General features: G+C 37.6%; 1 protein-coding gene across 2 annotated transcripts in view; it reads left to right on the forward strand.

Annotated features, from left to right (window-relative positions):
• Positions 1-16,271, forward strand: part of RNF128 (ring finger protein 128) — a 137,135-nt gene that overhangs the window by 111,023 nt on the left and 9,841 nt on the right. For both annotated transcript variants that reach the window (XM_004606319.2, XM_055121377.1), the window contains exons 3-6: positions 7,077-7,148; positions 11,823-11,905; positions 14,139-14,235; positions 15,376-15,544. In XM_004606319.2, coding sequence (XP_004606376.1) covers positions 7,077-7,148; positions 11,823-11,905; positions 14,139-14,235; positions 15,376-15,544 — 421 coding nt within the window. The remainder of the gene's footprint in view (positions 1-7,076; positions 7,149-11,822; positions 11,906-14,138; positions 14,236-15,375; positions 15,545-16,271) is intronic.

Here is a 16,271-nt window from a genome sequence, read left to right on the forward strand (position 1 = left end):
ATGCAGCAGACCCGGGTTTGATTCCTCCATCCCTCTCGGAGAGCCCAGCAAGCTACCAAGAGTATCCCGACCATACGGCAGAGCCTGGCAAGCTACCTGTGGCATATTCAATATGCCAAAAACAGTAACAACATAGTCTCACAATGGAGACGTTGCTGGGGTCTGCTTGAGCAAATCAATGAACAAGGGTACCACAGTGCTACAGTGCTACAGTGCTTGATGCTAAATCACTAAAATGTAACCATATTGTACCAACTTGCCATGGCTGCTTCACAGATGAGTAAGATTGATACGTTCCTGGATTCACTGTCTGGTTCCTGATGTTTCAGTAGGCCACACTGGATACTAGCAGGATTGCCCAGTGATAGCCCCATCTCTGAGCCTTGAACTTTCTCTCAGACTCAAATTGGTTCCCTAGCCTTAGGCAGAGATATGACCTTGTGATTTGAGTCTAAGGGATAGCACTCTTGTGTGGTCTCTGATGAGGAAGCATTAAGCTACATTAATTTCTTCAAATGTGTCCTTGACATTAGAACATGACTGATGATATCTGCAGTATTTTCAGTTGCACTGGTTTCCCTGTTAGCAAAAGAAATGAACTGGAAAACTAAGCAGTGTCTGCATATTGACATCTGTTCCTGTCTACATGTGAAAATTAGAGTCATTTAACAAAACCATTATTTTGGCGTTTGTAGAAGAAGAGCAGATTAAACAAGTTCTTGTTTGAGTAGAACCTGGCTTTATATAGTCTCTGACTTTCTTGTTGAACAGAAGGAAGTTTTTATGCTGGATCTCAGGATTTTTATATATTCTTTCCTTTGGGAATACTTTCATTCAAAACCCATTCAAAATACTATGTGTGGGATTTTAATTGGGAAGTTTCTTTCACTTATATATCTAAATAGCCACATGACTCAGACATTGATTTTGTTCCCAGGAATATATCTGAAGCAAAGAATTTCATTACTATAATTCATTTTAGTACTCTGTTCTATAAATACTGTGCCAAATTTTAATGAAAAAAGTTTAAGTGCTGATTTAAGTGAAGAAACATCTTGTTTGCTTATATCCACCCCTCCTTTTTCGCTGTTGTACACACTGTCCTTGTCAAGTCTGAATAAATGCTTAGTGTTATCATGTGAGTTCCAGTTAAAAACTGAACACCTTGCAATCAAACATCAGACTGACAAAATTGACACAACATCAGACTGAAATGTATATTTTATTTAATTGCTTCTAAAAACAAATGAACTATCTTTGATTTCACTATAATTTAAAATCTAAATACTGAAATACAGATTAAGATTTTGGCCTGGCTTTGAATTTCAGCCCAAATCAGAACCAAAAGGAACAGACCTATATAATTGAAATTCATCAGGTACACAAGTGATATTAGCAGTCGAATAATTAGAATATTGATTAGGCTTCTGTTAAGAATATTATTATGATATTTTAGCCACACTCAGCAGTGCTCAGGGCTTTCTCCTGGCTCTGTGCTCAGAAATCACTTCTGACAGGCTCAGAAAACTATATTTTGACCCAACTCAGGTCAGCCACATGCAGAGCACATGCCCTATCGACTATACTATCACTCTGGTCCCTCTGCTAAGAAAGTGACCAAAATTATTTTTAAGTGAAATTAGGTAGATTTATTTAAAGAATTTTTTTCACATTAGAGAAATGCAAAGGGAGAGAAAGAGAAAGATTCATGTTCAAGAGAGTACAGGGGCTTCTCTCAAGGGAAATAGCCAAGGGTGCATATCTCAAATTGAGATGTGGGCCAATCTCTGGAGTGGAGAATGACCCCCACATGGTCTTCCAAAGATGGTTTTATAGTAGGACTTCTTCCAGACTGCCCTAGCTTGAATTTCTTTGCATACAGAAACTTTTTGGACTCAGTCTTTAGCTGTACTGTCAAATATACTTAAACCATCTATCTCTTAAGACTAAAGTGTATGAGGGGAGAGGCCTTGGTATACAATACTTGCTTACAAGTCTTCTCCCAATCATAATAGTCAATTTAGGAGAATTCAGGGATTGTATAATAACTAACAGAAATTTTTCTTATTTCTTTCATTTCTCTTCTTTGCAAGGAATGTTAAACCTTTCAAAGGCTTCTTTGCTATTACACAACAGAGGCAATGTACTATAATGGCAAGATCCTGGCCTTTAAAACCAGATAGAACCTGGGCTTGAACTGAATCACAGCTTTGCGACTAACAGCTGTCTGGACTTTAGTCAGGCTTCTAAACCCTCTCTTGTCTATAAAACTTGGGTATTAAAATGCCTATTCCACGTGGCTGTTAATGATTAAACAAGATGACATATTTCAAAAGCTTAGGGTTGAACCCAACACACTGTCCAGATCTAATATATGTCCTTTAAAACAATGTTTCTCAACAGTTTTCTAACTGTGGCTCCCTTCTTCTTTTGATCCTCTGTCGTACCGGTTGACCCCCTAGTCGTGTGCTATCAGACCCTAGATAGGTGCTTTTAACTTGTGGCCCACTTGGGGATGTATCCTGGGGGTTCACGTGGAGCTATATGGCCCAATTGAAAAATGCTGCTTTAAAACATTCTTTTCCAAATTTAGTAAAGCAGAGGATTTTAATGACTGAACTTGTGACTTAGATGAGAAAATTATGAAAAGATTTTCATTTTCTCAACCAACTGGTCACTACCAGCACATTAAAAACAAATGATTAAGGCCCCATCTTTCAGCTACTCACACAACAGAGTAAGGGGGAAGATATATAAATATTATAGTTATAAAATATGATAGGAAATGCAAACAATGTGCTGTTGGAATTTTTCTGCAAAAGCAAAATCTGATATGGTGGAGAGGCTTCAGTAAATCATATTCAATGTAATTTGTGTAAAAATAATATGGAAATATAAAATATAAATTTGCATAGAGTTTGCATTGGGTCATATTATTGTTAAATACCGAGACATGTTGTGCATTCAGCAATCTGTTTTAAATGATTACCTAAACATATTATTTAGTATAATCTACTTGGTCTTAAATTTATTCTCATGCTTCCTTAGTTTATTGTGGAGGCATCAAATGGCAGAACTCTGGGAACCAGGGTGACTCCAGGCAGTACTTGACGGTCCAGTTAGTTTCAGGGATAGAACCAAGACTTCACATGCACAAGGCATATCCCCTACCACTTGAGCCATATCCCTACATGCCCCACCCTCATATATTTATTTTTATTTATTTTTATTTTCTGGTTTTTGGGTCACATACCTGGAAGAGCTCAGGGAAATACTCCTGCCTCTTCACTCAGGAGTCATTCCTAACAGTGCTCAGGGGGCCATACAGGATGCCAGGGGTAAAACCTAAGTCAGGTTTTACCTGTGTGCAGGGCAAGTACCTTACAAGCTGTACTGTGTCGCCAGCCCCACATTTTCACTTTTAAAGAAATGAATACACCTTAGAAATTCTCAGTTATCAGCGTGACAGTATTATTTTGAATACTAGTGGATGTTTTGAGAGTGGCCTTTATTTGAGTCTCCCTCCCTCTCTTTCCAGAAAGAAAACAGCTTTTCTATACTTTAAACTAAAGCTCAATGGAAGTATTATAAATCCTCACATTTCTTTCTAAACCATTTTTTAAATTTTAGGACTACTTTTTTAAACACTGCTTTGTGTTATGCTGCAAATCTTTTCGATATTTTTTTTTTCTTTTAGGAACCTCCCAGGAGGTTCTCAGAGGCCCAGAGGCCCCACAGGTAATTCTCGACCAACCAGGCTGGCAGTTCTATGCAAGGCCCCCAGGGTGCGATGCCTCTGGGACCCTGTGATGCTGAGGATAAAGGGTCCCCACCCTGGAGATACACTGGTCGTGCCCCAGGGTCCTCAGGGCCGCACCGCACCTGTGATGCCTGGGGGACCTTGTGCTTCTGGTAATCTCACTGAAATTGTACACACACTGGGCATGCACCCTGACTTCTGTACTCTCCCCAGCCTGGTTGTTTTTGATTGTTTCTTTGTATGGGGGCTGGGGGGGATGAAACTGAGGGCCTCGTACATTCCAGGACTGAGTTCTATTACTGAACCACCTCCCTGACCCTTTTAGATCATTTAGGAGCCCTTCATAATCAAGAGCCTTCCTTAGAATCTTCTGGAACCTTAGATGTGCTTGTATTTTTTTTTATTAAATCACCATGAGATGCAGAGTTGCAAAGCTGTTCATGGTCGGGTTTCAGTCATACAGTATTTCAACACTGATCCCTCCAATTGGTGTGTATTTCCTGCCACCAATGTCCCCAGTATCCCTTCCTGCTACTCTCCCTGTAGCCTGTCTCTATGGCTTGTATTTTTTTGTATAGTCCCCACTTTTTTTCTTTTGCAGGTAGCCTCTACTCTTTTCATCAGCACAGACTGGCTATTGAGTTTAAAGCTTGTCTTTGACACCGTCCCTTAAATTAATTGAACTTAGTCTTGAACATGATTACATAAAATAATATATTAAGTATTCATGCCTAATAAATACATAAACTCTAACACTGGAAACTCAGGCACTGTAACTAATGGCTTAAACAGGTAAACACTTTAGAGATATATCACCTCCTTATGAGAACATTTCCCCAACTGTGTTGAAGAGTTTGTTGCTATAACCCAAATCAGAAGTGTTTGAAATATTTCTTTAGAATGTGTAAAATGACTGTCAAAGACTTATCAGGCTTATCATCAATTGCTTTTTTTTTCTTACCACATTTGCTCTTGGATCAGTTTTTCTCACCATTTGATTTTTTCTCATTTTGGTACCTATATAGCTTGTATTCTATGTGCAAAGATCTCAGGGCCAGAATATTGTGGGCATACTGGTTGTTTACTGTACTAGCTAACCACAGTTTATCTGACCCTAAAATTCAAGGGTTGAAAGATCTTCAGATGGAAGCTGAGTAACAGATATTCATATTATAGAACTTTAGAATATGAGAAGCAGAGTTCTAGTACAGGTGCCAACAGCGAGAGACTCCAGGCTCTTTGGTTGGTCACTTGATATTTTTTTAAGACTCCACATGCTTATAATTGAAAAGCTATATTATATCCTTAAGGAAAATCTTATGAGCCTTGAGAGAATAGATATTGGGTCAGAGAGCTGTAACAGTTGGTAGGACGCTTGCAGTTCATGCCAACCTAGGTCTTATCCCTGGCACCCCGTAAGATCTGCTGAGCACCACTAGGAGTTTTCCCTGGGCACAGGGCCAGAAATAAACCTAAAGTGCTTAGGTGTAACCTAAGACACCTCCCACCCCCAAAATATTTCAAGAGGTGTTAGGCTGTTCTCCTAAAACTTAAATGCTGCCGTAAACCAATTTCACTTCAGTGAAATAGAAAAAGTCATTAAATTATAAAATAGAAATATATGAAAGTAGATATATGGACTATATTATCCAAAGCTATGTTCAAGAAAGTAGACTACCAAAAAAAAAAAAGAAAGTAGACTACCTTGATATCAAGGAAAAGATACCTTGCCCTGAACTTTGGTGTTAACAACACTAACCAACTCTGATATTTTGAGCAAAGCTTTCTTCCTTTTTGGGCATCAGTTCTAAAGACCCTAAGTATACTTTGTTTCACTGTCACTCTATTATTTATGTGGCAAGGAACAAAACTGAAGGGACAGTATTGATGCTCAAAATGAAGTACCCTTAGAGAATTTTTGTTATGTGTAAATTTACATTTCAATCCAAAGTGAGAATGAAAGGGCATTGATTTAACACATCTTTCCTTCTAAGGGCTAGGCTACAATAGTAACTATGTCAATTTTACTAACTTCTATTATTTGCTGATTAGAAAACAATAGTTTATCCTTTTCCGTGGTAGCAGTGTAGTAGTTTATCTAATAAACTTGGCATTAAACCATACATCTTTCATAGAATGATAACTACATAAAAGTAAGTTTGGGTGTTCAGGAGTTTCCCTAAACACCTATGTGTATACATAAATTATTTAATTCCTATATGTATTTGCCATAGATACTTAAACACTTATCACATGAACTTACTGTTATTGCACTTATTAATGAATCATTTATATTTTCATTTGCTGAACGTTTTACTGAGAAAAGCTTCTTAAAAATTCATAGTACAGGGCTGGTGCAATAGTACAGCAGATAGGGTGTTTAACCTTGCATGTGGCTGACCTGAGTTCGGTCCCTGGAATCTCATATGGTCTCACATGGTCCTTCAAGCCTACCAGGAGTGGTCCCTGAGCCAGAGCAAGAAGTAAATCCTCAGCACAGTCGGGTGTGACCCCAAAACAAAAAGAAATTCATAGCATGAGAATCCATATGGAGTAGAAATATGTACTTTTTCCACTATCGTCCAAAGTTTTTGTTCAAGAAGGTATGCAAACATAATATAGAAAAACTTATTAATCTGAGAAACTCTGCCCGATTATAAATGCGGTAAATGTTATCTTTTTTTGCAGTGCCAGTGACAGAACCTATGGCCTGATACATATGAAGCATGCATTCTACTATTGAACAGTCTTCATTCCTAAGGCTGTCTTTTAAAATTCATCTATAGGACCAGAGGGGTCATCCATGGGCTGAATGCATGCTTTCCATACAGGAGGCCCAGACTTGATTGTGCCACTTGGTCCTGCAAACACTGCCAAAAGCAATCCCTGAGCACATAGCCAGGAATAACCCTCAAGTACCATCGATTTTGACCCCAAAAGCTAAAATAGAAGGAAAATAGGATAAAATAATTTCTGTTGACTTTAAAATATTTTTATTGAATTACCATGAGATACAGTTACAAAGCTTTTGTGTTTGAGTTTCAGTCATACAATGATTGAACACCCATCCCTCCACCAGTGTACACTTCCCACCACCAATGTCCCCAGTATACCACCCCCCCATCCCAGCTCTCCCTATGCCTCTCTGGCAGACAATTTCCCTCATGCTCTCTCTCTACTTTTGAGCATTATGGTTTGTAATTCTATATTGGATTTTACATGAGAAATATTTATACTCTTCTGAACCTCTTCTACCTTTTTCATCAAATTTTTCTTGAAAATTATTTTTTCTAATATGTTATTCTTTTTATTACAGAGACAATTAAAGGCAGATGCTAAAAAGGCTATTGGAAGGCTTCAGCTGCGTACCCTGAAACAAGGAGACAAGGTGCAATTATGATTTTCTTAAAATATTACTTGGTTTAAAGAAACACACCAAGCTGTTGTTAAAACTGTTCTCCCAAAGTTTGCTTTTTATTGAAATTTATAAATCTTACTGACAGTTTTATCTGTGTAGTGCAGAATATAGGCTGAATAATGACCATCACCACTACGCCACAAGAAAGATAATGATGCCCTAATCCCTGGATTGTTGCCTTATATGGCAAAAAGGACTTTGCAGATGTTATTAAGGTTCTTGAGGAGGGGAGATTGTCCTATGTTATCCAGGGAGGAAGAAAATGAATATTTCACTACAATAAATGAAAATAAAATGTGGCCATGGAAGCAAGATGTTAGGGTGATATAAAGCAAAGACTAAAGCCAAGGAATGTGCACAGTCTTTAGAATTTGGAAAAGTTAAGGGATTCTCTCCTAAGTCTCTAGGATGAATGCGGTACTGCTAACAACTTGATTTTTAGACTTGTTGTCTAGAACAATGAGAATAAATTAGTTATTTTAGGCCACTGAATGCTGGTGGTTTGGTAGAGCTGCAATAGGAAACCAAGGAATCTTTTACTACAACTTTGGTTAGGATCATCCTCAGATTTAGGATGGTTGAAAACTACCATTGATATGGAGCATCAGAATGCGACAGAACATACTGAAATACAACTGTAAATTATAGTAGCACCCAAACCTTTAAATATTGAGATATAACTCTTAAATATACCAGATCTGTGTGCTAAAAATTTGCAAAACACCAATGAAAGAAGAAATTTTAAAAAACATAAATAAACATGGAGCTATACCCTGACCAGGGTCATGAGTCAGAAGACTCACTGCTGTCAGGAATTCCGTTTTTCCCCGGATGAATCTCTGGCCTCAGGGAAGTTTTAAAGAAAGTCCTATTGGAATTGTCTAGGATTTGACAGGTTGATGTTAAAGAGTATAAGGAAAAGCAAAGAAAATGGAATAATTAGAACAATTTTGATGAAAAACACATTTGGATATCTCACATTACCTGATTTGCAGGATTATTTTTAAAACATCAGTGGTCAAGACATATTAGAGAAGGGTTAGTTATACCTTCAGATCAGTTGAAAAGAGCTTAGTAATAGACCTACATATATATGTCAGTAAATTTTCAAGAAAGGTGCAAAGGCAATTCAATGACAAAATGATAGCTAGTGGTTGGTTCTCTATTTGCAATGATTGACTATCCATAATAAAAAATTTAAACCTCAAAATTTTATATCCTCTGTAAAAATGAACTCGAAATCAATCAAAGACCTAAATGTGAAACATGAAACTGTGAAACTTTTAGAGGAAAATATGGTCATATCTTGGATTAGGCAAAAGTTACTTAGAAAGTAAATCAAAATCAAGTTTCCTAAAGGGAAAATTTTCTTGACTTTAAGAATTATCAAAAGAATAAATTCTAAAACCTAACATTGTATGGTAGTAAATTTCATTAAATTTAAGCACAATAAGTACAAATATTGATTCATTATAGGTTATCTGTGAAATCAGTATAATATTACATATGCTTTAATAATTCTAAAAGGACAAACCATAAACTGGGAGAAAACATTTGCAAATCACATATCTAATAAATGACTATATCCAGAATATATAGGAACTCTAAAAGTTGAGCATTGAGGAGCTAACCTAGTAAAAAATGGGAAAAGCAGATATTTTACCGGGGAAAGTTAATTGATAATATACAAAGTGTATAAAATATGCTCAGTGTTACTAATAACTAAGGAAGTGCTTACTAAAACCATAATGGCATACTAGAGTGCATTCATTAGAAAGGCAACATGGATGGATCTCAAATGCACAATGTTAAGTGAAAAAGTCACGCCCAAGACTCTACTAAACAGTTATAAGCCCCGTGCGCTGAGTTCTTCCTCCATCCCAGGTACAATTGTTATGTTAGTCTTCTTGCTTTTACCCTGTGAAGCTTCAGCTAGAGACTCCTTTTCACGAACCTGTATCCTTGTCACTGAGATCCTGCCACCACATTCAGTGCATGCTTGGTCCAGGGTACTATCCTGAAAAAGGTTCTGAAGGTCCATAAGGATCTCATGAACAAGACCTGCCAGGATATCAGCTTCAGTGTGAACTTGAAGAGCTTGGACTTGTCCCATACCATATTGGTGCAGCTTTTTCTACATTGTCAGGGATTTGACATGCTCCGCTATGACTGCCACCTAGCCCTGGGTGTGCATTTCTGTAGCATGTCCAAAATACTAAATATGCTGGCGTTGAACACATCATTACATAAAGGGCCAAAGGTAATGCTGATACCTTGGTGCTAGAGTTTAAAGCTCTAAATCAAGAAAAATATCAGAATATGAATTAAAGTGAATGGATTTAGATGAACAGGTTGGAATTCTGGAACTTGAGTACAGTGTGAGTAAAAATTCACTCTGCTGAGTTCACACATATATAACAAGATCTCAGTCATATTGGAGATTCTGGGGGGCTCCAGCAACTCATGGTCCCCTGATCACCAAAGATGGTTTCCTGAGTACCACCAGGAGTGATCCCTGAGGATAGAGGCAGACGTAAGCCCAGAGCACTGGCTGCTCTGGTCCCAAAGCCAACAAAAAGGAAAGGGAACCATATTGTAGATGCCATGATAATTTTTTTGTGCAAATGATGGAATGAATTTTTATGCAAATAGAGAACCTGGAAACAGAAGTATTAAGTTGTCACAAGCAGGTAATGTCATTAAAGGGGGGGATATCTATTACAGTAGAGAGGAATGAGCCAGTTCAGCTAACTATTGCACTAAGGTGCTTGAATTTCTTTGTAAAAGCCACTGCACTCTTTCCTATATAACAGTATGTCTGCAGGTGTACGTACCCCTGGCTGTAGAATGTAAAATCATCAATATGAGACATTCAGAATTTTATTTGGCACCCAAAATAGAGGATGAAGAAAGATCTTAAGCATTTTTAAAATTCAAGAAAATAAAGCTAAGGTCTTTGAAAACAGCTTCTGAGATGCCAGAATTCACTTAATAGTGTCTCTTCCACTCACTAAACTGTACTCTAAGTATATACATAGATATTTTCTATGAGTAATCTGTTTTTCTCCATTCTCTACAACTTGAAGAATAAATTCCAAAGTCAAATCTAGTCCCATCCACTTAGAAATAATTTTTGCCTTATGCAGAAGTACTCATGATTATTATAAAAAATATTTTATACCCTGAAGTAAATTTGAAGGAGTTACTTGAACTTCAAAAAGAAAAATAAGGAGGCATGCCCAATAGTCGATACTGGCTTAAATTGTGGGTCACAACCACATACAAGGCTCTAACTTTTGCTACAGTAAGTGGTTTCTGCATGCACAATGTCCAAAAATTAATTAAACAACTCCACATCTCCTAAATATCTGCTCACTGCCACACAGGCCAGGTATATTGATCTCAGTCTCTCAGCTAACTAACTGTGAGGGTCTTTCTGACAACACTGAGGCCTTTTAGGTACAGGCTGCAGATTCCGCTCCCTTCCAGCGAGGTGTCACCATCTCCACAATTTAAAAAGAGAGAGCTCTATCTCAAATATGAGATAAAAAGAAACTTAGTATGGGAACAACAAACGGTCTAGTTTATCTGAACATTTGTGTATGTATATATATATACTATATAATTGTATATATAGTTATACATATAACTATATATATATATATAACAGTCTACATGGGTAGAGCGTGTGTCCCTGGGACACTGATAAAGGCAAGCTGGCTCTCTGGTGGTAGGTGAGGTCTTGGAATGTTGTATACATGAAATGTATGAGTAACAAAGTTGTTAAATCTTAGTGCCTAAGTAAAAGTAGTCTGAACATTAATTAAAAATCAAATATGTAATGAATTAGAAGTGGTTCTGGAAGTACTCACCATATTGAATTTCTCAGGTGAAATGAATTGTGAGTGGAAAAAGTTTAATAAGCCCTGAAATATATAATGCATGTTTTCATTAGTATGATGTTCTGGAAAAACCCAAACTGTAGGTGCTTAAAATGTATCTAGAGGTTTCCAGAGAGTGAGAGGAAGAATTCACAATAAAGGGGTGCAGAGGAATTTGGGGGAGCAATAGAAATCTTCACGGTGGAGAGAGATTAAATGGCTGCATGTGTCCAAAACTATAAAAAGTGAAATTTAGATATACCTTAAACATTTGAATGGGAAAAGCTAGCTATAGAATTTATACAAATGGAATTGTGTGAATTCTCAAATGAGAAAAGACAATTTAAATTGGGCTAAATGCTTCTCTTTGTGCTCTTCCCCTCTTAGTTGATTTTATTCATTTACCTTAAGTCTAACTAATTTTCTTTTCAAATTTTAATTATAGTGTGATCAACTCTAGTTGCTATATTTTATATCATATCCTCGTACCATATTCATCTTATAAATGAAATTCTACACCCTTTATCAACCTCTCCATAATTTTTTAGTCCCCAGAAACTACCTTTTTACTGTTTCTATGAGTTTGTCCTTTAAGAGGGATTTCAATTAAGTCTAAATAAATTTAAATTGCTTATTCAATGTAGTCATTTGGAAATATGATGCTTTTTCTAAAGAAATTTAAATTCATGCTTATTTCCATCTTGCTCTGTATTTTTACATATTTTCCATAGTCATCAGAGTAAGAAATATTATTTGTTCGTAGGAAATTGGCCCTGATGGAGATAGCTGTGCTGTGTGCATTGAACTGTATAAACCAAATGACTTAGTGCGCATCTTAACCTGCAAGTAAGTTTGATTTTGTTTTATACCAACAAAAATTGCTGATTTACAAAAAAAAAGTGATTGTAGTGGGAAATAACTACTTTAAATATGTCCAAATTGATGGAAAGAAAGTATTTATATGAGGAGCTTGGAATGTAGTTCTTGTGGTAGAGCAAGCATTGCATGCCTGTGTTAAGTTCTAGGTTTAACCCTCAATATCTTATGCAGTGCAGCAGTTCTTTAAAAAGTGTTTATTTCGGCTTTTCACTTAATAGGAGAGTACTTTATTTTCTATTATTGAAATTGTTGTAGGGTTAACATATAAGATTTCCACAATCTGGTGCAGTTTGGAACTAAGTTATTTAAATTCATTCTAAAAATCCTATTGGACGGCAGAGAACGAGTACAGGGGGTAAGGTACTTGCTTTGCATGCAGCCAACTGAGGATGGTTCCATCCTCACCATCACATATGGTTCCCCTAGCACTGACAGGAATGTTCCATGAACTTAGAGCCAGTAGTAAGCCACAAGTATCACTAGGTGTGCCCCCAAGTCCCAGCCCTCTGAAAGGATGCCATTGAGATAATGTAGGTCTCCTCCCCGCTCCCCCCCTGCTAAATGGTGGTAAGGTGCTTGCCTTTCAATGCATTCAGTTCCTACAAACACATATAGTCCCCCAAGCCCTGCAAGGAGTGATCCCTAAGCACAGAGTCAGGAGTAAGTCCTGAGTACAGCTGGATCACAAACACACACACACACACACACACACACAAATCAGCATATGCACACCTATTGTGATGTCTTTCTTCCGGAGTTTTTATTTTTCCTCTCTTGAAAGTCACTTTTCAGGAGAGGTGGCATAGCCAGAAGTGTTTAGGGACCACCCTTGGCTCTGTCCTCAGAGGCCATGCCTGACGATGTTTGGGATTACTGTATGTGGTACCAAGGATTCGAACCAGGTTCATAACTGGAGCCACATGCTAGGCAAGGGCTTTAGTTCCTGGACTGTTTGCAGTCCTAAACGTCACTTTAAATATTCATTATTCTGCACGTGGGGCCCTGGGGTCACTCTATCCCTTGGCCTAGATGTGGACTGAATGATTCAGTCCTTGGTACAGTGATGTAATGCTGCGCAGAAGGAGCAGTGCGGGATCGCCAGGGCAACATGAATGCTGATGCTTTGCACCTACCAGAGCTGCACCCATTAGTGGAGGCAAGGCATTTGGTGGTGGTGATCACACTCAGTTCCTTCCATCCCAGGCACGTACTCCAGCCCTTTGAATGATCTCAGCTATCCCTGAAAAACTCATTCATTTAATTAGTCAATATTGATGTTCTAAGAGCACATCACATTGGGGCTCTCTGGAGAGGGTTTAGCCACACTGGGCAGTGTCCAGGGGTTACTCCTGACTCTGTGGCCATAGAGTGATCCCTGGCAGTGCTTGGTGGGCCCTATGCAGTGCTGGAGATTTAACTAGGGTCAGCTGCAGGCACGGTTAGGACCTTAACCCCTGCACTATATCTCCGACCCTTCAGAATGTATCACATCTCTGAAGTTTCAGCATGATGTTAATATTCAGTACCACATTGTACTATATTATTAAAAATTATTGACTAACCATACCCTTTTATATGTAATGACAGGTCATTAATATTTTAAATACTGAACCAAGTGTTAGATCTGGCAATGTATTAGCTATTTTTTAAAAAATATATATTTTTAATTAATATTTAAATACTAATATTTAAATATTAATAGTTTTTAAGTAAATTGTTTAAAAATAGTATTGATGACATTTTTTGAAGCCAGAGTAATGAGGCTTTATATATATAGTATTAAATATTATATGTGTGTATGTATATACGGTACTCCGTAATGTTGTAATAGGGAACATTCTCTGAAGTACTCAGCACTTAACCCCTGGCTTTGTGCTCAGGGCTCACTCCTTGCAGTGCACTGTGAACCATATGTGATGCAGGAGATTGAACTAGGGTCAGCCTCATGCAGGCAAGCACTTTATCCCCTGCTTTCTACTATCTTTTCAGTCTGCTCTTTGTATTTTAAAAAACTGTCTTACAAAATTTTGAAATGTTCTTTCTGTGGAGTCCTCTCCAGTGTTATTGCCATAGCTTGTTTAAAAGGACGCATCTGTTAGATACTTAAGCAAACTTACAGAGTGACCTGTTAGCGTACTGGGAAAATTGTTGCAGTTTCATAACTGATAACTGAATTATGTGGATTTTCCCCTTTTATTAGCCATATATTCCACAAGACGTGTGTTGACCCGTGGCTGCTCGAACACAGGACTTGCCCCATGTGCAAATGTGACATTCTCAAAGCTTTGGGGATTGAGGTAAGCATCGCTAAGAGTTTATAGATGGAAAATTAAACAGTGTATTATTTATGTAACTGGATCATCAGGAACATAATATTCTTAGTTTTTTAGGCATGTAATGGGTTAAACATATAGTGACATTGGTGTAGTATAGTGATAGGTGCCATGGTGAACCACCTACATTTTCCTTCTTCCTCCTTCTCCTTGGATGTACTTACTTTTTGAAGTGACTGCCATGTGATCTACCAAATGGACTTTGATATCCCTGTCTTTTACTCTCTTACTTTTGCATAGCAACCAACTGTTAGTTGAATGAGTCTAGTTTGAGAAAGTATGATAAATCTTAATTCAGAATTAATTATATTTGGTTAAATAAAAACCTACTGGCTACCTCACAGTACACACAGCAGAAAGTTGATCTCATCAAAATCTCCCTGATTTGAGGAGACATATAGATTACAGAAATTCTCAGTTCTCTCAGGGATAGCAAGAAATTTTTTGAATGACTTCATTGTTTTAGACACTTTTGTATAAAGTGCTAGGAGAACCCAGAGGAATATGTCAGATGTCAAATTTTTCTGCCTCTAGCCCCTTTCATCTCATCGATGGATCTAGTTATTTCATCTGCCCTTTTTGGGACCAGCGATACATTTTTTTCTCATCAAAAGGGATTTTATATAGGCTCAAAGGGTTAAGAGAGATAGTATGTGAGGAGGGTGCTTGTATTGCACAAGGTTGACCTGGGTTTGATCCTTGGCATGATGGTTCACTGAGGCAACCAGCAGTAATTCCTGTGAGCAAATCCAGGAGTAAGCCCTGAGCACAGCTGGGTATGGTCCAAAAATAAAAATGATAAATAAACAGGGAGTAGGAACCATAGTACAGCAGGTAGAACACTTGCCTTGCACATGACAGGCCAATATTCAATACTTGGCACCCCATATGGTCCCCTGAGCCCACCTGGAGTGATACCTGAATGTAGGGACAGGAGTAGCCCTGAGCACAGCTGGATGTGGCCCAAACTTCTCCCCCGTCCCCCCACAAAACCCCATTAAATATTGCTCTAATAAGTTACCTATAAAATAATTATGTAAAGATATTTCAAGAAAAAAGCATGTACTCTGAGAGTCTTTTATTTTTTTCAAATCTTTTCTATAGGTGGATGTTGAGGATGGATCAGTGTCTCTGCAGGTCCCTGTGTCCAATGAAGCATCAAATAGTGCCTCTCCTCACGAGGAGGATAATCGCAGTGAGACTGCATCATCTGGATATGCTTCTGTTCAAGGGACAGATGAACCACCTTTGGAGGAACATGCGCAGTTAACAAGTAAGCAACAAGCTGGGAGTCATTGAGTGCTCAGCAATTGTTCCATTGTGGATTATGTACTCTGCAGAATAGCTGTGCTTTTAGCATGTGTTCCATTCATCCATTAACACATTCAAGTAATTTTTCCATGAATAATGAGGCAATAAGAATGCACCTCTACTTCAATTTAACAAACATTTAAGTATACCTTAAACATGAAAGGCATCAGGAAGGCATTATTGTCAAAAGAAAGGGGTTTATTGGAAAACTTCTCTAGAATGCATTTAAGCATCTGCTTACTGACATATGGAGCCTAAATAGATGATTTAAACCTTTGAAGATGTTGTAGTTCACAGAATAACAAAAATTTCAGATAAAGGTTTCTTAGAAATAATAATATATAATTCATTTTCTAAATGCTTGGTTTATACAAAACTTCTCCCTACCCCATATTTTGCACTATCAGAAACTATATTTAAGGATTGTATTTGCTGCCACCTGTTGATTATATGCCGTGAATGAACAAACCACGAAAACTAAAATTGAATATTATTCAGAATCCATGCAAACCACAAATGTATGATGTTAATGTCATACTAGTCAAGAAATTTTAGGAAATATTGTCACTTCTTTTCTTAGAACCCCTTACCCCAGACTTAATATTGAACTTTTCCATATTTTTAGTGCCCTGTGTTAGAAGGATATTAGCACTTTCTTGATGGGTTTGGTGTGGTGTTAACATTGTGAT

This window comes from Sorex araneus, chromosome X (assembly GCF_027595985.1).
Source record: "Sorex araneus isolate mSorAra2 chromosome X, mSorAra2.pri, whole genome shotgun sequence".
Classification (NCBI taxonomy): domain Eukaryota; kingdom Metazoa; phylum Chordata; class Mammalia; order Eulipotyphla; family Soricidae; genus Sorex; species Sorex araneus.